The sequence below is a fragment of the Solanum pennellii genome, chromosome 3 (genome assembly GCF_001406875.1).
Source record: "Solanum pennellii chromosome 3, SPENNV200".
Lineage (NCBI taxonomy): Eukaryota > Viridiplantae > Streptophyta > Magnoliopsida > Solanales > Solanaceae > Solanum > Solanum pennellii.
In genome coordinates this window covers 69,414,625-69,440,105 of record NC_028639.1, presented here as the reverse complement: position 1 = coordinate 69,440,105, position 25,481 = coordinate 69,414,625, and the positions used below count along the sequence as shown (strand labels likewise).

At 32.5% G+C, this 25,481-nt stretch overlaps 3 protein-coding genes and 1 long non-coding RNA gene across 4 annotated transcripts; 3 read left to right on the top strand and 1 right to left on the bottom strand.

Moving 5' to 3' along the window:
- Nucleotides 1-587: 587 nt before the first annotated feature.
- On the top strand, nt 588-3,987 carry LOC107015315 (flavonoid 3'-monooxygenase). The gene is made up of 3 exons (XM_015215550.1): nt 588-1,054; nt 1,770-2,222; nt 3,166-3,987. Exons 1-3 carry the CDS (start codon nt 602-604, stop codon nt 3,805-3,807), a joined length of 1,548 nt encoding a protein of 515 aa, XP_015071036.1. The 5' UTR covers nt 588-601; the 3' UTR covers nt 3,808-3,987.
- Nucleotides 3,988-5,512: 1,525 nt separating this feature from the next.
- LOC107015410 (PLASMODESMATA CALLOSE-BINDING PROTEIN 3) lies at nt 5,513-9,382 on the top strand. Its single transcript, XM_015215665.2, has 4 exons — nt 5,513-5,673; nt 6,243-6,479; nt 6,829-6,862; nt 8,908-9,382. The coding sequence occupies exons 1-4, from the start codon at nt 5,622-5,624 to the stop codon at nt 9,146-9,148; spliced, it is 564 nt and encodes a 187-aa protein (XP_015071151.1). The 5' UTR covers nt 5,513-5,621; the 3' UTR covers nt 9,149-9,382.
- A 2,181-nt stretch (nt 9,383-11,563) lies between these two features.
- Nucleotides 11,564-20,347, top strand: LOC114076547. The gene is made up of 3 exons (XR_003577491.1): nt 11,564-11,649; nt 14,077-14,149; nt 14,464-20,347. It is a non-coding gene; the product is annotated as an uncharacterized LOC114076547 (long non-coding RNA).
- Nucleotides 20,348-21,712: 1,365 nt separating this feature from the next.
- LOC107013623 lies at nt 21,713-24,880 on the bottom strand. Its single transcript, XM_027915642.1, has 7 exons — nt 24,836-24,880; nt 23,596-23,648; nt 23,041-23,540; nt 22,793-22,907; nt 22,396-22,632; nt 22,158-22,279; nt 21,713-22,029 (listed from the first exon to the last, which is right to left on the bottom strand). The coding sequence occupies exons 1-7, from the start codon at nt 24,878-24,880 to the stop codon at nt 21,899-21,901; spliced, it is 1,203 nt and encodes a 400-aa protein (XP_027771443.1). The 3' UTR covers nt 21,713-21,898.
- Nucleotides 24,881-25,481: the final 601 nt, after the last annotated feature.

Sequence of the window (25,481 nt, the reverse complement as noted above, 5' to 3'; positions counted from 1 at the left end):
CATGGTATAAAAAAATAAAATTCCTTTTAATAATGAATAACCGTTAATTTGATCATGACACATTCACTATATCAAAAACAATTATTAATAATAATTAATTTTTAATTATCGTTAAATATGTATTTTTAGCGACAATTAAACACACTTTGTATATGTTTCAAAAGCTTTTAGCAGCATTGGTTCTAATGACATTTAACTAACGCCAGTAACGACTTCAACACTCTTTATTACTGTCAATATTTATTGCCGCTAAAAATAATTTTTTTTAGTGATTTGTCCTCTTCGGTGAGATAATTACGCACTTAACAATATCCAAATAATATAATTGAGACATTTAGTTTTGTTCCCCTAAATTGAAGATCGGGGAAGGAAAATGAAAAGAGGATTATAAGATTGCAAAATTGTGATAATCAATCAATTTACCTACCAAATTTTTTCCAATGTTTGATTATAAGAATACGCATTAAATAAGTTTTACGTTAAATTTAAGTTACTATTACATGGTCCCGCTCTCTCTTTATTTCCACTCTATTTATACTTTGTGCATTAGCCACTAATATTATTATCCAACTTTTCCTTCTAAAAATTACACTCCCACCAAATGGCTATATTTTTCTTAATACTACACACTATTATTTCCTCTATTATTCTACATTTCTTTCTTTTTAGTTTATTTTTTCGTAAACGTTACCCAGTGCCACTCCCACCCGGTCCAAAACCATGGCCAATAATCGGAAACATAATCCAATTAGGTCCGAAGCCGCACCAGTCCACTGCATCAATGGCCCGAACTTACGGGCCACTCATGCACCTTCGCATGGGGTTCGTGGACGTGGTGGTAGCAGCCTCAGCTTCGGTGGCGGCTCAATTTTTGAAAAAGCATGACGCTAACTTCTCGAGCCGCCCACCGAACTCTGGGGCGAAACACATGGCTTATAATTACCATGACCTTGTTTTTGCACCTTACGGACCACGGTGGCGTATGCTAAGGAAAATTTGTTCTGTTCATCTTTTTTCAACTAAAGCTTTAGATGACTTTCGCCATGTCCGACAGGTTTTTTTTTTTAATAACTTGATTTAAATACTCTATTATTACTTCATATAGATGGTGTTTTATTTTTATATATTTTTGGTAGGAAAGTGATTGACTGAATGGAAGGACACATATCTTGTAGCATTTATACACTAAATAAACGTGAGAGGGGTATTTAGAATGTATATTATTACGGAAAAAGTAGATCTAATTTATAAATTTAATTGATTTAATCTTTAAATATTATCAAAGTCATTTAATATTTAAAATTATAGATCCAATATATATATATATATATATAAGATTTAAATTTATAGCTTTATTTAAAGATGTGCACTTAATCATTATCGCATTGTATAATACTTTAAATGTAGATTCACACATATATAATTACTTTTATAGAAATTAGAACACTATTGTACATGATTTTGAAATAAAAATATAGATTCACATGAATTCGGTGATCCCTCCAAAATGTACCCAACTATATTTCGTACAATATTGTTTAATGTCCTTTTATTTTTTTGTTAGCTTTTTATTATTACTTGATCAAAGTATTTTATGCGAATATTTACTCAATTTATTGAACTTGTCTTTATATGTAATTTTAATTGAGATATTTTCTTCATTAATATTTTCTTTTGAGGGTTTAGATGAATTATCACAAATGTTTTTTTTTTTTTTTGACAACAGAATTATCAAAAATGTTAACTTGTCATTTATTTGGCTTCTGCAGGAAGAAGTCAGAACACTTACACGCGCCTTAGCGAATGCTGGTCAAAATCCAATCAAACTAGGGCAGCTGTTGAACGTGTGCACCACGAATGCACTTGCGCGTGTGATGCTCGGGAAGCGGGTATTCGCCGACGGTACTAACGGCATGGATCCACAAGCGGAGGAGTTCAAGTTAATGGTGGTGGAGATGATGGTTCTCGCCGGTGTTTTCAACATCGGCGATTTTATTCCGGCGCTTGATTGGATGGACATCCAAGGCGTAGCTGGAAAAATGAAGAAGCTCCACGCGCGTTTCGACGCGTTCTTAACCACGATCCTCGAAGAACACAAGGAAAAGCGAGTTGGAGAATCGAAGGAACAGGGGGATTTGTTGAACACGTTGATCTCTTTGAAAAATGAAGAAGACGATAATGGTGGAAAACTTACTGATACAGAAATTAAAGCTTTACTTTTGGTACGCCTCTTACAACTACTATCTCTTTTATTTCAAATAAATATGAATATCGATTTTTAGTATATCCAACAAGTAAAAGCGAACAAAGTAATAAATATGAAAAATAGTCATTTTCATAATGTCGTAATTGTTTGGCTTGAAAGTTGAAACAGTGTTTTAATTTAAGAAGTTAATTTTAATTTGTCCTCGCATTTTAATGGCATGAGTTCTTGATCAGTTCAAGCTTCATGATTTTTTCACTTTTTTAAAAGTCTTGACTTGTACTGTTGTTATAAAGGGTTGTTGAGATGAGTGGTGCTGAAAGCAACAAGTAATCGTAGTAGTGCTCTTGTTGTATATTGTCCTTTTTTATCGGTTGATTCCTTATATCTTTGATTATCAATTTTTTTTGGTAGTTTATATTTTATGTAATATATAAATAAGACCCTTAATTTAGTGTCAGTTGATAATTATGATCCTTAAATTTAGATTTGTACAATTAGACACTTAAATTTGTATAAAATTGGACAAATTGACACGCTTGTCATACATGACACCGTACATGGAAATTTTATGTCCTATGTGTATCATGTGTTTAATTTTATACATGTTTAAGTGTCTATTTGTGCATATCCAAAGTTAAGGGTTATAGTTGCCAACTGACGTCAAGTTAAGGGTCATATTTATGTATTATGCTTTTATAATTTGTTGTCATCTATTGTTTCTTATACTTTCAGTACTTTTTATTTAACTGTTTTAGATTGTTTTTTCTTGAATCAAGAGTCTGTAAAAGAAAACAGACTATCTACCTTAGCGATATAGAGCTAAGGTTTGTTTTGTTAGTTTTTGTATAGGAGTATTTCAAAATTTTTTTCATTCACAAAACTTTTAACTTTATTTAAAAGTGAAAAGACAATTTCAATGTCAAATATCACTGGCTTCATATTTTGGTGAATTACTGCAGAACTTATTTATAGCTGGGACAGACACATCCTCTAGCACAGTGGAATGGGCCATTGCAGAGCTTATTCGTAACCCGAAAATACTGGCCCAGGCCCAACAGGAGATCGACAAAGTAGTTGGAAAGAACCGGCTCGTTATGGAATCTGACCTGGCCCAATTGACTTATTTGGAAGCCATAGTCAAGGAAACCTTTAGGCTTCATCCATCAACACCCCTCTCCCTCCCTAGAATTGCATCCGAGAGCTGTGAGATCAATGGCTACTTCATTCCAAAAGGCTCGACACTTCTCGTCAACGTTTGGGCCATTGCTCGTGATCCAAATGAATGGGCTGATCCATTAGAGTTCAGGCCCGAAAGATTCTTGCCCGGAGGTGAAAAGCCCAAAGTTGATGTAAAAGGAAATGACTTTGAAGTAATTCCGTTTGGTGCTGGTCGAAGAATATGCCCCGGAATGAGTTTGGGTATCCGCATGGTCCAGTTGATGACTGCAACTTTGATCCATTCATTTAACTGGGCTTTGCCCACTGGACAATTGCCAGATAAGTTAAATATGGAGGAAGCATTTGGGCTGACTTTACAACGGGCTGATCCATTAGTGGTCCACCCGATCCCCCGGTTAGAAGCCCAAGTATACGGTGAGTGAACAGCCGAATAAGCAGATGACACGTGGCATGTGTGCTGGATGTAAAATAAAGTCTATTTTGTATAAGCTTCTAATTTAGTAGTACTAGTTTGTATTGAAAGAGCAACGCTCATCAGAATATGTTGTTGTGTACTACTTTTTATCGTCATAGTTAATAAAGATTTTCTTTTTTGCATTGAACACAATGGTGAATTTAGTAATTGTTGCTGTGTTTTCCAATTTTCTCATTATTGATTGGGACAAAAGTTTTGAAAAAAGTTTTCCAAATCAACTTATTTTCCTTCAAATTAAGGAAAATGACTTCCATTAAAAAATTAAGGAAAACATTTTTCAATAGGAAATACATCAATTTTAAAAAAATATTTTCAATTTCAAAATTTTATTTATTTTTATTTCATAATATAATCTGGAACAGTGTTTTCAAAAACGTTTGAGGCGAGTCCCAAGAAGAGTCTCGGGGCCCGGTATATCGAAATGTTCTGGGGCTTAAATTAAAAACGTAGATTCATAAGGCATAAGTTCTAAAATTTGAGGCGTAAGCCTCAAGCATAAAAACGCAAGTTCTGGGCATAAAAAGATAGGCCCGAGCGTTTTTAATTTATTTTTTTAAATCTTTTTTACTTTAAATTATATTTTTTTAATTATTGATGTAATGATATTTCTCAAATAGTAAGTATAATATTTTTTTTCTTCATTATTAATGCTTATCTCAGATAAAATCATAATATAATTTCTATGTATTATAGGTTATTTATAAAAAATTATTTATAAAATCATAAAAAAATTTACTTTTACTTATTTTATTAGTAATAAAATTATAAAATTAAATATATATATATATATATATATATATATATATATATATACAAATAAATATAAGATTAAGCCTCGCACCGTAATTACAGAACGTCTCACCTCACGCTCCACCTTTAATTTTAAAATACTGATCTGGAGGATAAATAGTTGAAATTGAGAGTAGAATTTGATTTTTAAAAAGTAAACCATAGAAGTAATTGGCACCACCAAAATTTCTATCAATGGAAAACAATGTAATTTACAAATATCATTTTTTTTCTTACAAGTTGCTAGTGCTATAAACTTACATTGAAAAGGAGGTGGTTTGGGAGTGGGAGTGGGCTAATGCACTAGACCCCAACTTTTTTTTGAAAAAAGGTAATGCCACCAAAAGGGGGCCACACCATCTAATTCCTCATTATTATCACTGTATCATATTTGTTGTATTTTTGTGTGTGAAAATCCTGTCACTTTACCCAACACACAGAGCACTCTTTAGTACTTAGGGCCCGTTTGGATGGGCTTAATAAAAGTAGCTTTAAAAAATTACTTTTGAAAGTACTGAAACTTATTTTTAAAATAAGCAGTTATGTGTTTGGATAAAAGTGCTGAAATTGCTATGCCAAACGTGAAAAGGGAAAAATGGAAGAAAGAGATGTTAAGGTTATGTTGTAATTTGGAGATTGTATAAAAATATTAAAGGCAAAAAGAAAAAAATGTGGTCAACTTAAAACAGCTTATAAGCTAAAAAAAGAAAAGCACCTCTATCCCAGCTTTTAACTTTTGGCTTAAAATAAGTTTTTTTTAACTTAAAATAAGTTATTTTGAGTATTGCCAAACAGCTAAGTAAGTCAAAAATCAGCTTTCAAGTCAGTTTGATCAGCTTTTAAGCTGAGCCAAACAGACTCTTACTCTTTCACACTCACACAACATACAACGTACATTACTGGTGTTTTTTTTTTAATCTTCTCTCCCTCTGCACCATTCTTCATCCCAGCTTCTGTTATCCTCATCTTATCATGTCTGCTTTTGTGTTTGCGCTCCTCATTTTGGCCATGGCCGGCCACTCAAGTAAGTTTTTTTTTTCAGCCTGTAAAGCTAATTTGTGCTTCTCTTGCTGAAAACTGCATCTGGTGTTATAATCAGTTACGGATCCGTAATGTCGAAGTTATTATTTCAGTGAACCCAGTAGCTTTTGCTTAGACATGTTAAATAAATTCCCTGAATATTTATATATATTAGACCGTAAACGCAACTAATATTGTATATATTCACTTGAAATTGTCATGAAAATTCATAAAATTTTGAATTCTAGATCCGTCTCTGGACCTTTTTATTCTTTCTATATTTGCAGAGTTGTTTCGTTTTTGAGCTGCAACTTCTTACCTTCTCACTTAAAAAATATGACCTTATTTTTTTTCTCCTGGAAATCATGTTTAGCCATGAATTAAATTTGAAGTAAAATTCTGAAATTTGAACAACACACTCTTCAAATCACTTTTAGAAATTTTAAAACAATTTTAGTTGTCAAACACAATTTCGCTGGCTTATGCATAAATTAAACTACAATAAATGAGGTCTAAATTTCATCAATGCTCACTAAACTCACTTTTTGTTCTTATATCTCTTTGGAATTGTAGATGCTGCATGGTGCGCTTGCAAAGGATTGAGTGATGCAGTTTTGCAAAAGACGCTGGACTATGCTTGTGGAGCCGGGGCGGATTGCACCCCGCTTCATACAAACGGGCCTTGCTTTAACCCGAATACCGTAAGAGCTCACTGCAATTTTGCTGTCAACAGCTATTTCCAGAAGAAGGGCCAAGCTACCGGATCATGTGATTTTTCTGGCACCGCCACTGTTACTGCAACTGACCCCAGTAAGCAACTAGCCAATCCCTCTGTACAAAAAAATAAAATAAATAATAATCAGTGAAGTTACATTGTTTCCTACACTCTGTAGGACCTCCAGTACACAGGACTAGTACGGAATAATAGTATCTCGCTCTCATTTTATGTGACTTAATTTTAATCTAGCATAATAATTAAGATTTTAAAAAAAAACTCGTGATCTAAATTAATTTTTTGATATTTGTATAGTATCTTTTAAAATTTATTGTTGAAATGTTTTTAATAGGCTAAAAAAGAAAAAATATCACGTAAATTGAATCCTATTATTTTGTGGTGATAAATGTTTCTCATCTTCTTTTTGGATCTTACTCTATACAGGCACAGCTGGCTGTGTTTATCCTGCTACTGCAAGGTAAGCCTTTTTTTTTTTTTCTAAAAAAAATGAACAGTCACCATATTTGTTTGACAAGTCATCTGTAACTTTGGCCAATCCTTCTGTTTTGTCTAATTTTGTTACTGGTTGCCTGTTATTCTTTCATATTCATTTTCCTTCTATAAAGTTGGGGTAAGGGTAGGGGGTTGGACATGTGAAATGTGAGAGAATTACGAGATAGGTAATCGAATCTTTACTAATAAGATGGAATTTAATGTGAGCCAAATCAATTGATCTATTTAAGTTTTCTTTTATGTCATTTTTATGTATTGTCCACGTAAAGGGTAGTTATTATCTTAAAAAATAAGGCAATATTATGCAGTAGTGGAGCAAAAAGATTTTCTGGATAAAATTCAAAATATAAAAAAGTTTATATCAATAAAATTCAATAAATAGTAAAATAAATTTTAAAAAAATTAACTTAACTACACACTATATAATATAATATAATATTTTGTGAAGACCGAAGATGGTATTTATCGACTCCCCTTAGTTTTACTCGCTACTCTCTCCATGTAAAACTCCTTTGAATGTTGAAATTTTTAGAGATCTTAAAATAGCTATCAGTAGCACTTATTGCTCTCTTGACTTATTTAATGCTCAGTTATTACCTTACCAGTAGAGGATCAAGTTGAAATCATGCTACACATGATAAAAATAATTTCAATATAAATTATTGAATTTCCTTGACATATGATTTTTTTTTAGTATAGTAACATATAGTTTCTTCTATAAATTTACTTTAAGGATTCAAAAATTGTTTTTGTTCCTATGTTCAAATCTTACGTGTTATACTATAGCATATTTTGAATTATCAAGAATAGAAGCATCTTGGTGATGTCTAAATTCCAATTCATTAATTTTCCTGGACTTTGTTTTCTTTTTCTCCTATTTTTATCTTTTTGTGAGTCTCGATAAAGTGCAGTATTATAAAGCATGTTTTCATCTTTCAAAATTACTATAGTACATATTTTTGAATCGCTTGTATATAAGCCAAATTAATGTGCAATCACCGTCTAATTTGTTTTCTTTTTCACTTTTGATCTAATCTATATTAGCTCTTTTTGTCTTTAATCTTGAAAAGTGTATTGCATTCGCATCATCACTCTTTTGACTGATTGACAAAATTATTGCTTCTACTATTTATTGGAGCTCTCTTTTCTTTTTCACTCTTTTGCTAGCTTTATCACAATGCTCCAATTATTGGATTCCCAAATATTCACATCTTTTTGCACACGTCAGTTAAAAAAATTATGGAATACTAGGTAGGCGTTTGCTCATAAATTCGAAATATATTTTTACTTTATTTGAAATTTATAAAGCTATGTTTAGTTACATTTTTAAAAAAATAGAGAGAAAAAGTTTAGATTTTGAAAGTTCATAAATAAACACTGATTTTGAATAAAATAAATTCGTCTATGCAGTTAATATATTGAATACGTTTGGTGTGATGGATGAAAGAAACTATTCCTGCTATATATTTTTATTTATTATTACCCCTAAGAGATAAATAACACTTGTAGTACCTGAAAAATACAAGTGGTCAAAAGTTGGTGGGGGTGGGGTTATAAATGTCATGATCAGACACTCTGGCCACTAGATAGTGTGTGGTCTTTGTCCTCATTGAAGAGTAACAAATTGATGTTTGCTGGCAAAGTAGTATTTACCAAATGAGTGATTGAAAACTGTAAAGGCCTTCTATTAGATAAGTGTTATGTTCTTATTTTTTGGCGTAATACATTGATAACCCTTGAACTTGCCAGTAAATTTCCTTATACACTCGAAGTAAGATTTATTTCAGTTGAACATCTGAATCATAATAAAGTGTTTCTATTAGATAGTTTCAATCGAAATATTGATGGCTAGCTCTGTCCTTTCTTGTGTTGCATAATGTTATAGTGATTGATTGAACTAAAGAGGTAAAATTTGCTGGCTTACTCTGCTTTAAAATCTAAACTACACATTCCAATTTAGTGCATCTTTTACTTCTATTTACCTCTTGACAAGTTAGTATCTCTCTTTAGTGGCACCATTCCGACGACCACGGGCTCCACCACGCAAACACCATCCACAACCACAACCAACACCGGCGGATCTCCTTATGTGACAAATCCAGGTGTATTAGGAGGCGTCAACAACGGCTTAGGGCCGTCGGGTGCTGGCATGAACACAGATATAAGCCATGGTGGGATTTTACTGCAACAAGGCAACCTGTTTTTCTGTATGACCATTACTATTATTATTTCTTCACTTGCATTATTTTGAGCTAAATAAGAGAAGAAGTTCCACTGTTTGTGTACTATAAGGTTAGTTGTTGGGACTTATGTTAAAATTGTATGAGCAGAAATGGGCATATGCCTATATATGCATGTTGATGCTATTACTATAATTGTTGGAATTTGTTTTTCCTTTCCATCTATTTTGCATGTCTAAAGATAGTCTTTTGAGTCCCATCCTTGTGTTAAATGATTATGTTTAATTTACTGAACTCACTTTGTGTAAATTTTAGTTCCCATTGAGGGGTTCTAGTCGTATTTTTATACCTTTAGATTCTTGTAGATTTTTCAGTTAAAAAATTATGTGTTTTATTTTTTATGCTCTTTCAACACTAGGTTCGGCTACAGGTAATTGGTAAAAACACCCAATAAATCATTTTCACTATAATGTTTTTTTTGAATCCACAATTTAAAGTTGGAGATGGAGAGTGCTTACCATTGAAGCAACTCCTTATCTCGTGTCTATGAGTGTGTTGTGTGTAGAGCTGTATAATGTGCTGACTCCCTGACGGGCTAGAGAGTTAAATAGGTTGGGGCGGGCTGACCCTTTAATTAAAGGGTCAATAAAATAGCAGTCCAGCCTAGCCCTAAGCGGGCCACAAGTTGGAACAGGTTGGTCCTTCAATCAAAAAATAAATAATATTATTCACTTAGAAAGAGTTTTGAACGTTGACGTCTATGAACACGACATCAATTTGTACAGAAATTCATTTAATACTTACTTCGGTGAATACTTACAAAAATACATAATAGTCAATGTAAGATTTAGCGGATAAATGTTGATCATTCCACCATTTTTCTCACAAAAAAACTAGCTTATTTAAAAGATTTCCAGCAACACAGGGCAACCTAAATACTCAACAAATCTAAATTACTAAATATTACATGACCCATTAATTATAGTTTTACGACTTCGCTTCCCTTTCTTCTTCCTCTTCCACCATCGATCACATTTGAATCAACATGTGATATTGTTTCCTCAAGAAGTTCATTCTTCATTTATAATTCACCATACAAGATGATGCTGCAAAAGACTTGATTTTTTATTTTTTCAAAATAATTATTGATAAAATCTTGACAAATAATACACTATTAAAAAAATATATATAAATATCTTTTAAAATTAATAGCCCAAGGGCTGGATTCTGAGGCTTGCGGGCTGGGCCTACGAGGCCAACAAGCCAAATGGGGCGGACTAAAAAGTCTCGTTTCTAAATGAGCCAAAAAAATTAAGCCCAACCTCACTTATTTCAAGGATTGGGTTGGACTGGCCTCGGGGGCCAAGCCCATTTTGACGGCTCTAGTTGTGTGTAAATCAACAATACCATAAGAAAGCATACATAATGACCACTTTCAGTTAGAAAGATTATCAATGAACAAAAACCATGTTTAAATTATGATGACATTCGACTATCCCAAGTTAGTTGAATCAAGATGTATATCCAATTTTTAAAAATGTAATGGCACTCAGCTATTCAAGTCAGTTGAATCAAGACGCATAACAATCCAAATTTATACTAGGAAGCTGAACCAAACAAATCCAACAATTGCATAATTATTAAAGATAACATCGAAAAACATTGTGACAACAAAATAATCTCACAAGAACTGATAATGGGTTGTCATGAGCAAAACGAAAACTCTACAATTATCGAGATAAAAATTATTCTATAGAGCATATATATAGGATAAAAAGAGATAAAACAAATGTAAAGTCAATAATTATAAAGTAAAAGCAAATTATATAAAAAGTAAATAATTAATTGTAATATATCATCTAGTGTATACAATCAAACAGTCAAGGCAAACATGCAAACACTGTTTTGTGATTTGACTAGGTTGATATATATATAATTTAAGCACCTAAATAACTTTTATATAACAATAATTTGACTTTTAACGTACATAGCAATATGGACTACATACTATAGCTTGACAAGTTATAAGAACTATATATGGACTACATACTATAGCTTGTCAAAAGTTATAGAAAAAATATATCAATTATACAATATATTTTATCTATATACAAAATACACATTAAAAATTATCAAAATAAGTATATATTAATTATTCAATCTCGATCATTATAAAATTACCTATAAACATTATTAATTTAACTATAAAACAATCTTAATATTTAAAGTCTTTACATATATATAATTCACTTGAAACGATTTTTATTTTTTACTCAAAAGAGAAGAAAACAACAAGCAGCAAGAAGACGAAAACACCCCAAATTTTGTAAAATAAAAGTACCATTAATATTAGTTTTTTTTTTTTTTGTAATATAAATGACTTACATTTGCAAGTTTTTATTTTTTGGTTAAAAAAGTTAACCTAATGAACATTCGATTTAATTCGGCCTCCTTTATTAGTTTTTATAAAAACCTTTTGGGATCTTTTTTTTTTGGTCGGCGTGCCGCCGTGGAGTTCTCACCCTCCGATGCAAAAGAATTACGTATACACAGCATTCATCAGGCTCACATGGTATAACTATTTGTTTATTTTTTCCCGTAGCTAATTCTATGTGATTCTGTTTTTTTTTTTAAAAAAAAATTCATGGCAAAGACTGAATTCTTTTTAGGATGATGATTAGCGTGGAGATTAAGCGTTTTTTAGTAATTTTTCTGAAAGATGTGTTTCATTTAACGGATTAAATTTCGGATATCTGATTCTCAGATGTTTTGAAATGGGAAATGAGTAAATGGAAAATAAAAAAGATTTCCTGGGTACATAGTTTGTATAGTGGTGGCTGAAAATGTCTGAAAGAACTGTTAATTTTTTTTTGGTGTGTGTGTGTTGGGAGGGGGGAGCTTATGACTTGATAAGTCAATTTCTGCTAGAGTGTGTATGTGTATATAATTTAGATATATACGGCATGTTAGAAATTGTTGGCGTAATTGGTAAAGTTGTTGTCACGTGACATAGAGGTTACGGGTTCGAGTGGTGCAGAAACTTATTGCACTCGGCTGTGCTTTGTCCAAGGAATTTCATTATCTTATAAAACAGTGAGCAATTCATCAAGTGGAAACTTAAAATATAAAAATCGATAACGTCATAAAAAAGCCATGGAAGGCTACATTAGAAATTTTACTAAATCAAACATGACATGAGTATGGTGTTTGTACAACTTCTAAGTTACACATGAGTCTAGGCCTTGATTATACCCAAAAATATACAAAATGTCACTTCATAAGCAAATGCACCTCAATGATAAATAGGGTCACCACAAACGATTGGAGTGCCTAGCAATGATCAGTGTCATCCTAAGTATCCATACGTGCATCACAAAAAGATGCAGTTCTTGGACAAAAGAGAAGTGACTAAGGGCGTACATGTGAAATAGTACTTACATGATGAGGTGAACTATTTGGTACCTTTGACCAGCTCGCTAAATGATTTGCTATGGTTAGCAGACTTTGATGGTTAAAATATTTATCTTTCAAAAGTTGTTACATTATCAGATGTAAGAGATGACATGTCACACATACTGTGAGTAGGCAGTATTAACTTCTAAAGTTATATGTTTCTCTAGTATGTTTTCCTTTTATAATAAGCGTGAATTCAGTGCAAGTGCTATAATAATATCTTGTACATCATTAAGGGACAGATTAAGAGTAAACCTTGATTTTCTCAACATATTGTTCTTTTCCTTCATCAACAATATGGTACTAAAGTTCAGGATTTGATTTGTCAAACAATGTACCAACTATAGTGATCTATGATGTAAATCATTGTCCCATAACTATTAGCAACTTCAATTATTCTCCATTAGGCAATAGTAATCAATACACTGCTGTTTGTTTGGTGCTTTTTCCTAATTATTTTGAGTGTAGTTAAATTGTCACAAGTCCTACAATCGGTTGTCTTTGTTGTTCTGAAAACCCCCCTTTTCTTGTCCAAAAGAAGATGTAGGGGAGAATGTTAGCCCCGCCATTAGTTTTCTACCGATGTTGGGGTTTTTTGAAGACAAATTTGTTGTGCACAATGGTTACCTACATAGAATAAGTATACAGATAAAGGGTATTCTGACAAAGAGAAGCAGATCGAATATCTTATTATGTATTTACAATGGCAGGAGGAAAATTAGCATTGTACCCTGGCTTTTACTATCCATTACCTCCTTAAAGGGTTTCTTAAGGAGGAGTACTGGAGTATTTCTTTCTAGATGAGATATAACCAAAAAACATTCTAGGAAATAATTTATTTGGATAACACATGGAATGCAATCAATGCATTTGATATGCGTCTGCTGCAAAATGGGGATTTGTTTCATATAAAATCGTGTGAGCTTAATAAAGATTGCTGGTTATAATATGCCTTTGTGTAATAAATGACATATTGGAACTGATTTTTACACTGTTATTAGTGCATAAATAATGACATGCCCCAGTATGTTCTGTCTCTCTCTCTAATTTTAACATGAAAGTGCAGTTAGGCGAGCTGAAAGTCATGAATCTCTGGTCCATACTTGCTTCACCACCTAGTGTCATATCTAATATGTTCTTTTAAGCCTCAAACATTGTCCCAATCAGAAATCCCTTCTTTTTTGGTTGACTTGCCATTTCTAAGGGATAAGTTGATCTTTTAACACAAGGGGATGCTCCTCTTTAAGAATATTACTAGTTAGATTATCAGCTATGCTTCCCTTTTATGGAATGTTAAGTAGGGATGAGAAGTGGAATAGAACTTTAAAAGCCTAAATGGAAGTGATATTAACTCTTAGGGAGAATAAGGACCTCTTCAAGTTTTCTAATCTAGCTGGCATTCTTGACTACCGGATCCTAATGGTATTGGATATCGGGTTCCACGTAAATGATACATTGCTTCTTTCATTAGCTTGTTCTGGCATTTAATTTTCTTAGATAGTACCTGTATACATAGTCCTAAATTCTGCTTGTCTCTTCCTTTCAGATATTGTGTGCTGTGCGATTGTGAGGATGCACTAGTGGATTGGTGGTTTTAAAATTGTGATATTGGCAATGGGGTAAGTATTCATTTAGAAAATGAGTCTCACGAGGGATACAAGTTACATGCCTCAGCAAAGATATACTGTGCAACCAAAGAAACATAGCAAGTTTATCTACTTTTGCTTGACCCAAAATAGCCCAATGTTTTTTCACCTCCTACGTGTATTTTCTACCCCATTTTCTTCAAACCCATTTTTTTTGCCTACTTCTGAAGTTCATAGAATTTGAAGCTTCAGTAGATATGTCTGATGAGTACTTAAACAGTTATGCAGTTTCTTTTATATTTGCTTGATTGTGTTTATGTATCTAATTAGTCAATTCTTATGGGCAGCTGCGGACATTTTTCTGTGGATGGACAAGAAAGCTAATGCCAGTGTGCTTGGGTTTGCCACTTCACTTTGGGTGCTTTTTTAGTTGCTTCAGAACCATTTGCTTACACTTGTTTGCCATATACTGATCCTTGCATTGTTAGTCCTTTCCCTTTGGTCTAATGCATCCACCTTCATCAACAGGTAAGTATACTCTTTAACTTCCTTATTAATTTGTCTACCTTAGGATTCACCTTGAAATATATGCACCAGATCTCCGCCCGAAATTCCAGATGTCATTCTGCCTGAATACATTGTCCTGGGTGTTGCTGCTGCACTCAGGACTGAAATAAACAAAGCTCTTGAAAATAATTTCTATTGCTGCTATACTCAGTCCTGTTGCTGCTGCACTCAGGACTGTATGTTATCATGTCTTTCTTGTTGATATTATCTTCCGAAATAATTTCTGCTACGCCATACATATCTGTAAAGCTTTCATCGCTAAATTTATTTATTTATTTACTTCCATCCAATTAATGTAGTCTAATTTTTTGTCGGGTGGTTCTACCATTCTAGAGTTTAGGAGTCCCGATGCTCAGAATGAGATAAAATAATGAATGCACATTGATTACTAACATAGGTTAACATAGGGCAAACTGAGCTCCAAATATGTTCTAATTCAACTCATCTCAGTTTTCTAATGCTAGCTTTTTGAATGGTCCATCTTTTTTAGTTGTTAGCTGAGTCATTTATCTTTTCTTTGTAATTTCCCTATTGATAAGTAAAGAAACATATATGATACTTTTTAGTTAATAACAATAATTTTGGTTCTCGAGGGGATGACCTAGTTGATAAGGCATAGGAGTAACAACTTGGAGATTTTAGGTTTGAATCTCAGTTGCAACACATGGTGCACCCATCTAGTCTAGTCTTGGTGTGAAGCACTACATTGTCAATATGTGCCATGGACTCCAATATATGGTCTGTTTCCATTCTTGTAGTATGATGTTGAATATTTCTCCCGGGTTACCTCGTGGCCTATTTGGTGTCAGGAAGTTAGACTTTTGCATATGAGTTGAATAATTCCCCTAGTGGGATGGACAGATTGACCAGCTAATTAGTTGGGGTGCATGCAAGCTCTGGGGACACCATTAGTATCAATAAGATGATGAATTGGGCACTGTAGAATATATGGCCCAACTATGGGAAAGAGTTCTAGTCATACGTTGTTGTGAGTTGTGACATAATGATAAATATTGCTTAGTGAGACGAAGTTAACTTGATCCCCATTATGTATAAATTCCTTGAGGACTTGAAGTTAATGTCACTCTATATCAATGTGTTATAGACCACCTTACGTTTTTAAGTACAGTAAATAAGAAAATGTAGGTAAGTAGGTTATGAACATTGTTTATTTTTTAAATATTTCAGACCTACGACTCAATGAAATGTAGAGTGCAAAACAATTTTTATCTCCATGTGGTACTTTCTCTAAATGTTGTTTTGCTAAGAAATTGCTTCATGGCTCTTTCTTGTATCATTGAAACTCGAATATGCCTTTCGTTATACGTCAAAAAGTAGAAGTTTCCCTTCAATTATTCTACAGTTACATATATATTGAAGATTTTTTTTAATTTGAAGAATTTGCACTACTCAACAAGATTACAAGTTCTATTCTCAACAATGATTAGTCTTTGTCTTCTTCTTTGCATTTTGGGGAAGTTTTGACATCTTAGATGCTTTGGAGCTCACATTTGGGATATTCAATAATTGTATTCGGGTTCATCTTCCTTCTAGATTTAGATGTAAGGTATAGGAGTTTTAGAGGCTATTACCTAATGCTCTTGAATATGAACTAGTTTCGCGTGAGGTTATTTGGGCAAAGTCTATTCAACAATCGTTGTCCGGATAAATAAGACATGATTGTATTTCCTTGCAAGTGAGAGGGAAAGGTCAGTTCTGCCTTATATATCTATCAGTAAATAGACAAGGGTTTCAAAGTCTTGCCTAGAAATTTTTTAATAGAAATTGATTTACTTTTACTATTTTATGTAGGTTTGAAATATATATTTTTCTAGTGAAGTTTATGTGTATCAAAGATTTCGTGATGAGAATGTTTATAAATGACGTTGAGCTGCTTATACTTTCCATCTTATTCTTGTATCAAGGTTGTGAATGCAAGTATAAGTAGTTTAACATCATTTATAAGTGTTTTCATCACCAAATCTTTGTTACGCATGAACTTTACTAGTGCAGTATATATCTCAAAGCCTACATATAATGGAAAATGCAAATCAATTTCTAGTAAAAACATTTTGGGCAAGGGTGCACTTCAACTTTGCAACCCTTACCTCTTTACGGATGAATATTTAAGGTAGAAGCGAACTTTCTCTCCCTGTTCCAATGAAATACAATCCTATGTCTTCTTTATCCGAACAATGGTTGTTAAATAGACTAGCCCAAATATTCCCACGCGAAACTAGTTCAAATTTAAGAATATGAAGCAATAATCCTAAGAACTCATACACCTTACGTTTAACTCTGGAAGGAGGATGGGCGTGGATACAATCATTGAACATCCTCAGTGAGAATTCCAGTGCAAATGAGATGTCAAAACTTCCTTGAAATACAAAGAGATAGACTATTAATTACAGAGAAGTTGTATTCTTGTTGAATATTGCCTATCCCTCCCTCAAATTTAAGTAAGATCATCAATATTTTTATGTAGTTTGTAGAATTATCAAAGGTGTTACACTCCTATACCTTAACCACTAGAGGAAACCATTTCCTCTGGAAACAACATTTTGTTGTGAACCAAAAAAGTATTATAAATTTATTCGTACTCATCAATAAAGAGATTACAAAGATGGGGAGGTTAATCAGTCAACTGACTACTAGCAAAGGTGAGTTGAATTTTAATTAGTAATAAATGTACATGATGAAGTGTATAACGTACTTCCAGGAATGAGCTGGAGTAGGATCAAAAGTGGGTTCATCATTCCACTCGCTCTCACCGCATTGGGACTCCTATGCTCTAGAATGGTAGAATTACAAGGACCTAACAAGCATGTTGCATCAATTGGATGGAAGTACAGGAGTAAATAAATTTGCTAGAAAAGATTTTGAACTGTTTATACTTGTATCCAGTTTCTGTTAAGGATTGTGGATAGAAGTATAAACAGCTCAACATCATTTATAAACATTCTCATTTTCAAATCTTTGCTACGCATGAACTTCACTAGAGCAATATATATCTCAGATTTACATATAGTGGAAAATGCAAATCAATTTCTAGTAAAAACATTTCCGGGCAAGGGCACACTTCTACTTTGCAACCCTTCCCCCTTTTTGAATTGTTATTTAAAGTAGAAACTAACATTTCTCTCCCACTTGCAAAGAAATAGTCTTATATGTTCTTACCCGAACAATGGTTGTTGAATAGACTAACCCAGATATCCCCACGTGGAACTAGTTCAAATTTAAGAGTATGAGGCAATATCCCTAAGAACTCATACACCTTACGTCTAACTATAAAGAGAATGTGCGTGGATAAAATTATTAAGCATCCTAAGTGCAAACATTAGAACATCTGATATGTCAAAACTTCCTCTTAAATACAAAGGGAAAACTATTATCTATAGAAAAGAGAATGTTGCCTGTTACTCAAATTAAAGTAAGATCATCAATATATATGTAGTTTGTAGAATAATCAAAGGTCTTACTCCAATACCATTACCACTAGGCCATATCCTCGGGGAACAACATTATGTTGTTAAACAAAAAAGTATTATAAATTTATTTGTACTTATCAATAGGGAGATTACAAAGAAGAGCAAGTTAATCATTTAGCTGACCACTAGCAAAGATGAGCTGAATATTAATCAGTAATAAATGTACATGATGAAGTGTATAGCTTACTTGTAGGAATGAGCAAGCGTTGGATCACAAGGGTGTCATAAGTGGGTTCATCATTCCACTCGGGTTTATCCTTTCACTCTATATCATTGTATTATGGACTATTTTCTGTTTTCAGGTACGGGAAACAAGAAATTATGGGTAAGTCGGTTATATGGGAGCCGTACATTATTTATTTTCTAAAAATTTCAGTTAAGTAACTTAATGAGATGTAGAGTAGTTGAAGATTTATGTTTTACTTGAATTTGCACCACTCATCAGCCTTACAAGTTCTTTCCTATGCAATTATTAGTCTTTCTCTTTTTTGCATTTTAGGGGAAGTTTTGAGATCCTAGATGTTTTCGAACTTGCACATCAGATTTTCAATAATTGTATCTAGGTTCATCCTTTTATAGAGTTAGATGTAAGATATAGGAATTTTTAGGAATTTTGCCTAATACTATTGAGTATGAACTAGTTTCGCATAAGGTTATTTGGGAAAAATTTATTCAACAATCATTGTCTGGATAAAGAAGACATAAAACTATATAATCTTGCAAGTGAGAGAGAAAGATTAGCTTCTACCTTATATATCTATTCGAAAATGGATAGAGTTGCAAAGTATAACTGCACCCTTGCCCAGGAATATTTTTAGTAGAAATTGATTTGCATTTCTCATTTTATGTAGGTAGGTCTGAGATATATATTGCTCTAGTGAAGTTTATGTGTATCAAATATTTGGTGATGAAAATGCTTATAAATGATGTTGAACTGCTTATACTTCCATCCAGTTCCTGTATTAGGGTTGTGGATGCAAGTATAAACAACTCAACATCATTTATAAGCATTCTCATCACCAAATCTTTGCTACACATGAATTTCACAAAAACAATATATATCTCAGTCCTACATATAATGGAAAATGCAAATCAATTTCTAGTAAAAACATTTCTGGGCAAAGACACACTTCTACTTTGCAAACCTTACCCCTTTACAGATGGATAATTTAAGTGGAAGCTAACATATATCTCCCACTTGCAAAGAAATATTGTCCTATATCTTCTTTAACCGAACAATGATTGTTGAATACATCTTACCTCTAACTCAAGAAGGAGGATGGTCGTAAATACAATTATTGAGCATCCTAAGTGCAAATTCCAGAGCACCTGAGATGTCAAAACTTCCGTGAAAATACAAAGAGAAAGACTTGTTAATTATAGAGAAATGAACTTGTATTCTTGTTTAATGATGAAAGTCCCTCAAATTAAAGTAAGATTATCAATATATATGTAGTTTGTAGAATAATCAAAGGTGTTACTCCTATACCTTAACCACTAGCCATCTCCTTGGGGACCAACATTATGTTGTTAACCAAAAGTATTATAAATTTATTCCTACTTATCAATTGGAAGATTACAAAGAAGAGGAGCATTTCTCAATCAAGTTTGTTGAGAAAACTGGGTTTAGCATGGCTAAGTTAAATATCCTTAATGCTGAATACAATATTTACCAGTTCTCAAAAAAAAATGAGATGGAGCATTTCTCAATCAAGTAAATTTACGTGAAGCTCCATCAGAAGATTTGTGTGTAACAACTTGGGATCACCTAGATGTATCTTTATCTCGAGACGAGACTAGGGACAGAATGCCGAAATGGGGAATGGTTGTGGATCCTAGCTGTCCTTTCAGAACTCTCCATCTTTTTTTTTTTTGCTTGTACAGGCTCTGCTCATATCCAAGAAGTTCATGCTACACGTAGTAGACATGCTAATTGGTTAGACACTCGCAATTTCTGTGTATGTGTTGTACTCTATGAGGTAGTTACCTCTGATGCAAAGGGCTCACTGTCCATACCTCAGTTTTTTTATTCTTTTCCGGTACTCCAATGTTCATTGGGGTTAGTAAAATTGTTTATTTACAGGGAAAAAAAGGTTCACAAAGGATTCAAAAATGCTTAAGATACATCCAAATCTTTTGTGTAACACTATAGCATACTAATTTGAATTCTCTCGTATGAATTTTCATAGTCTGTTTTCTTTTTTCCTATTTTTCTCTTTTGTGCGTCTCGACAAAGTGCAACATTATAAAACATGTTTTCATTCAAATCTTATGTGTGACACTATAGCATTCTAATTTGTTTTCTTTTTTCACTTTTGATCTAATCTTAATTAGCTCTTTTTGTCTTTAATCTTGGAAAGTGTATTGCATTAGCATCATCACGCTTTTGATTGATTGACAAACTTATTGCTTCAAGTGTTTATTGGGGATTTTCTTTTTCACTATTTTGCTAGCTTTTTGATAATGCAGCAATTATTGAACATCCAAATATTCACATCTTTTTTGCACACGGCAGTAAAAAAAATCAAATATTTTGGAATACTAAAGTAGGCGTTTGGTCATTGATTCGAAATATATTTTTACTTTATTTGAAATTTAAGAAGTTATGTTTAGTTATAGTTTTAACAAAAGAGAGAAAAAAGTCAGATTTTGAAAGTTTATAACTAAAAACACTGATCTTGAATAAAATGAATATTTTCATGATCAAACAACTCGAGAGTTAATATATATTGGATATGTTTGGTGTGATAGATGAAAGAAAAGAATCCTGGTATATTATTAGTATCCCTTAAAAGGTAAATAGCACTTGTAGTACCTGAAAAATCCCTTAGTTGTTGGGACTTGTGTTTAAATTGTATGAGCAGAAATGGGCATATGCCTATATATGCATGTGATGGTATTACTATAATTGTTTCCATCCATTTTGATGTCTAAAGATAGTTGTTTAAGTCCAATCCTTGTATTAAATGATTTTTTTTAATTTACTAAACTCATTGTGTAAATTTTAGTTCTCATTGAGGGGTTTAGGTTGTCAGTTTTACACCTTTAAATCCTTGTGGATTTTTCAGTTAAAAAATTATGTGTTTTGCTTTTTATGCTCTTTGAACACTAAGTTTGCTCCAGGTGATTGGTGAAAACACCCACCAAATCATTTTCATCATTCATGTCTTTTGAATTGACAACTTCAAAGTTGGAGATGGAGAATGCGTACCATTCAAGCAAACTCCTCATCTCGTGCCTATGAGTGTGTTGTGTGTAAATCAACAATACCATACTAAGAAGGAAGCATATATAATGACTACTTTCAGTCAGATTATGAATGAAAACATGTTTAAATTATGATGGCATCCGACTATCCCAAGTTAGTTGAATCAAGACGTATATAAAATTTTTTTTAAATGTGACGACACTCAGCTATCTAAGTCAGTTAAGCCAAGACACATGCTGACCCAATTTATACTAGGAAGCTAAAACATACAAATCCAATAGTTGAGTTAGTAATAAAGATAAAGTCGAATAGCAATGTGAAAGCAAAATAATCTCCCAAAAACTGGTAATAGATTGTTATAAGGAAAACTAAAAAGGAACAGTACAAATACGTCTAGTACTACAGATAAAAACAATAAGCTAGAAAGGTATAAATAGGTAGCAACAGTAACGGTTTCTGTTGAATATCTAAATCAAAGTTATTGATGAAACTAGTTGTTGAGACCACAGTGTCCAGCATTCACACATTTTCTCCAGCTATCATGTCTATCTCCATATCAATCACTTTGTTGCTGCCCCCTTCGGCACATCCATCTGTATATTGTCCGATGCGGTAAAATAATCCCCACAGAAAGTACTCGTTGTTCCATTCTGCAACAATATCTCATGGTGAAAGATAACTCTACAATATTTATCTCCTAGAGAGCATAATCATATATATATATAATCTAAAATTTCAATAAATAAGAAAACAATGTAGAGATTAAGTATAGTCGTACTTTGACAATCATTGTGCAGGGTTGTGGATGCAAGTACAAGCAACTCAACATCATTTATCATCATTCTCATTACAAAATCTCTGTTACGTATGAACTCCACCAGAGAGGTATATATCCCAGACCTACGTATAATAGGAAATTCAAATCAGACTCTAGTAAAAATATTCTTAGGCAAGGGTGCACTTCTACTTCGCAACCCTTACCCCTTTACAAATAGTTATTTAAAGCAAAAACTAACCTTTCTCTCTCACTTGAAAGGAAATATAGTCCTACGTCTTCTTTACCTGGACAATAATTATTGAATAGCTTTGTCCAAATGTCCTCGCGCGGAACTAGTTCAAATTTTAGTGTATGAGGCAATAGCCCTAATAAATCATACACCTTACGTTTGACTCTAGAAGGAGGATGAGCCTGGATGAAATCATGGAGGTCACTTTGAACAAATTCTGAACAACTTGAGATTTCAAAACTTCCCCTGAAATACAAAAAGAAAGAGAAAGACTATTAATTAAAAAAAAAAAAGAACATGTTTTCTGATTGAATGCTCCCCACTTACTCAAATAACTGAACATCATATATATCCATACTTATCAATAGGGAACTTAAAAAAAATGTACATGATGAAAGGTACTTACTTCCAGGAATGAGCTAGAGCAGGATCACAAGGGTGTGTCATAGGTGGATTCATCACTCCACTCGTTTTCACAGCATTGAAACTCCTATGCTCTAGATTGGTAACTCTCTCAGGATCTAACAAGCAGGCTACATCAACTAGATGAAAGTATAATAGTATATGATAGAAAATGAAATTTCTAATGAATATAGACAAAGAAAAGAATATATTTGAATAAGTAATGAATATAAGAAATGTTAGTGAATTAACCTTTAGATGATTCAACTTGTTTTATGCTTGGTTCTATTTTTTTGAAATTTAGATAACTGGGAGGTTTCTTATATCCTGTTGACCCTAAAGAATACTGCAGTGTTCTCTTCTTAGGAAAAATATCTAAAATCTGAGTTCTAGGTTTGCTTGAATTCCCTCGAGTTTCAGTAGTCTTGGATTTAGTTGACATAACTCTTGAAGAGACGGAATTTAATAGGCCAATTGCTTCATCAACAGGTATATACTTTGTTTTCCTGATTTGTTCCTCTTTTTTCCAGTTCTCACCAAGAAACTTGCTACGTTTCTTTGGTGGAAGAGTGCTTTGACAAATGTTTGAAGAGGCATGTAACTCTAATCCCTCAGAGTTCTCATCTTTTTGTTTTTTCAGGCATTTTTCACAACACCAATTATTTGGTGCATCTTTATAACAGTCTACCCGGCAATCCCTGAAAGGAAGAGAAATATGTGTGCATAAAAAACACAAACAATATTTAATAAAACTAAATGCCACAACATGTTATTGAAAGCATATCTAAAAATAAAGAGAGAACTTACTCGTGCATGACAACATCTTTGTAGACATGGCCGCAAACTTTACAAATCTTTTCCTGCAAGTTACAGAAAACACAAGAAATTGAAAAATTGACCTACTGATAATCCAACTTAAGTGAAGCTCATACTGGCCTCTAGTTTTGGCGATGAACAAGTATCTAGATGCTATGAAAGGGCGCTATTGAACTTCTTTTGTTGCACCAGAATTTTGAATGAGGGGGCAAAATGTGATCAGTTATACATATTCAATTCATTAGCCATTTATTTATTTTGTTATTAACATCCTTTCCTATATCTTCTGTTGGACTCGAAATGAAATTTATCAGAATAACATAAACAACCTGTTATAGAGCCTAAACCTTGATCACATGAACAGTCTACAGGTATAACAAATTCTTCCTCAATTTTAATTTATTTGATTTATTACTCCTCCTTATGTCCCAATTTGTATGGAACTTTTTGCTTCGCGGAAGTCAAACAATCTAACTTTTACCATAATTTTTTATTATATCATTTAAATATTTTAAATTGACCACCATTGTGACTTAAACTACTATTTACGTAGTTTCTGAATATAAATTGACATTCACCGTGAAATCTTTCATTTTTTTAAAAGAAATAAATATATATTCATAAACTACGTGATGATTGTCAATTTTAAATATTTTAAAGATATATAAAAAAAATTATGATCAAAGTGAAACTTGTATAACTCTCGAAATTCTAAAGGTGCCACATAATTGGAATGGATGAAATTTTATTTTTAGTTTTTTATAAAAATAATAAATAAATATTTATTTACTTAAAGTCCCAACTCTTTAATTTCTATCTGTACTTTTGTAGTGTCAGTCGTACTATCGTTTTTTTTACTTTATTAGGCTTTAGTTGGAGCTCCAATGTGGGCTATGGACACCGGTTGAAAATTTAAAAAAAAAATAGATTAAAGCAAAACAACTGAAAATTGGACGAGTAAATACAAAGAAAAGTATAATATACTCTTTCGTCTAATATATATGGTACATTTTAAATTTTGAGACTCAAATGTTTCTTCATGACCTTTTTTTCTTTTCTTTTAAATATTATGAATTATAAATTATTTTTGTATAATTTCAAATCTGTAATTTCATTTATAAAAATAAAAAATAAAAATTTCATGTCAAAATTATTTTGTAAAAATAATTTTTTATAATTTAACTGCATCATATGTAGTAAGAACTTACTAAACAAGAATATTAGGGCTTACCTTATGGGGGCGTAGTCCCTTTTGCCTCTGATCGTGAGTGGCCATTTGCGCTTCACAACAGCGCACCAACAATGAGAAAACAATCAGGATAGGTCCTACACGTCACATAATTTTTTTGTAATAAATTAATTTTAAATCAAAAAAAGAAAATCATAGAAGGTAATTTTTGCACATTTCTCGCACGATCCTGCTAAAAGTATACTAGATCACTAGGAGGAGCTCCTTTCTCGTACTCATTAATATTCTCTCTCTCTTTCTCTCTCACCATATACATATGAAATTTAGTTAAAATAAAGATTAATAGCACATAAATGAAGAAAAATATAGATGTCATACCTTAAAAGTTGAAGCTCTAATCTCAATACGCCTAAATCAAGTATATTATAAGGAATAGTCTCTTGAGGTGTATATATAGGTGAAAGTGTGTGCATTGTGTATAGAGAAAGGATAAAAAAGGAAAACAACAAAATGTAAAGTCAATGCTATTAATATAAAAAGTAAATAATTAATTACATTTTGTCGTTTAACGATATATATGTCAAACAGTCAAGTCAAGTAAAGAAAAAATGACTTGTTATTTGACTAGTTTGATTTAATGTTGAGAAAAATTCCTAATCACTCTTGATTATTTTTTTGTATTAAAAAA

Coding starts and splice junctions, on each gene's coding strand:
- LOC107015315 (XM_015215550.1), top strand. CDS start 602: ATGGCTATATTTTTCTTAATACTACACACTATTATTTCCTCTATTATT. Junction 1,055..1,769: donor ACTTTCGCCATGTCCGACAG/GTTTTTTTTTTT, acceptor TGGCTTCTGCAG/GAAGAAGTCAGAACACTTAC. Junction 2,223..3,165: donor AAATTAAAGCTTTACTTTTG/GTACGCCTCTTA, acceptor GAATTACTGCAG/AACTTATTTATAGCTGGGAC.
- LOC107015410 (XM_015215665.2), top strand. CDS start 5,622: ATGTCTGCTTTTGTGTTTGCGCTCCTCATTTTGGCCATGGCCGGCCAC. Junction 5,674..6,242: donor GGCCATGGCCGGCCACTCAA/GTAAGTTTTTTT, acceptor TTGGAATTGTAG/ATGCTGCATGGTGCGCTTGC. Junction 6,480..6,828: donor TGTTACTGCAACTGACCCCA/GTAAGCAACTAG, acceptor TACTCTATACAG/GCACAGCTGGCTGTGTTTAT.
- LOC107013623 (XM_027915642.1), bottom strand. CDS start 24,880: ATGGCCACTCACGATCAGAGGCAAAAGGGACTACGCCCCCATAAG. Junction 22,633..22,792: donor GCTCTAGCTCATTCCTGGAA/GTAAGTACCTTT, acceptor TTTGTATTTCAG/GGGAAGTTTTGAAATCTCAA. Junction 22,030..22,157: donor CCTGCACAATGATTGTCAAA/GTACGACTATAC, acceptor ATATTGTTGCAG/AATGGAACAACGAGTACTTT.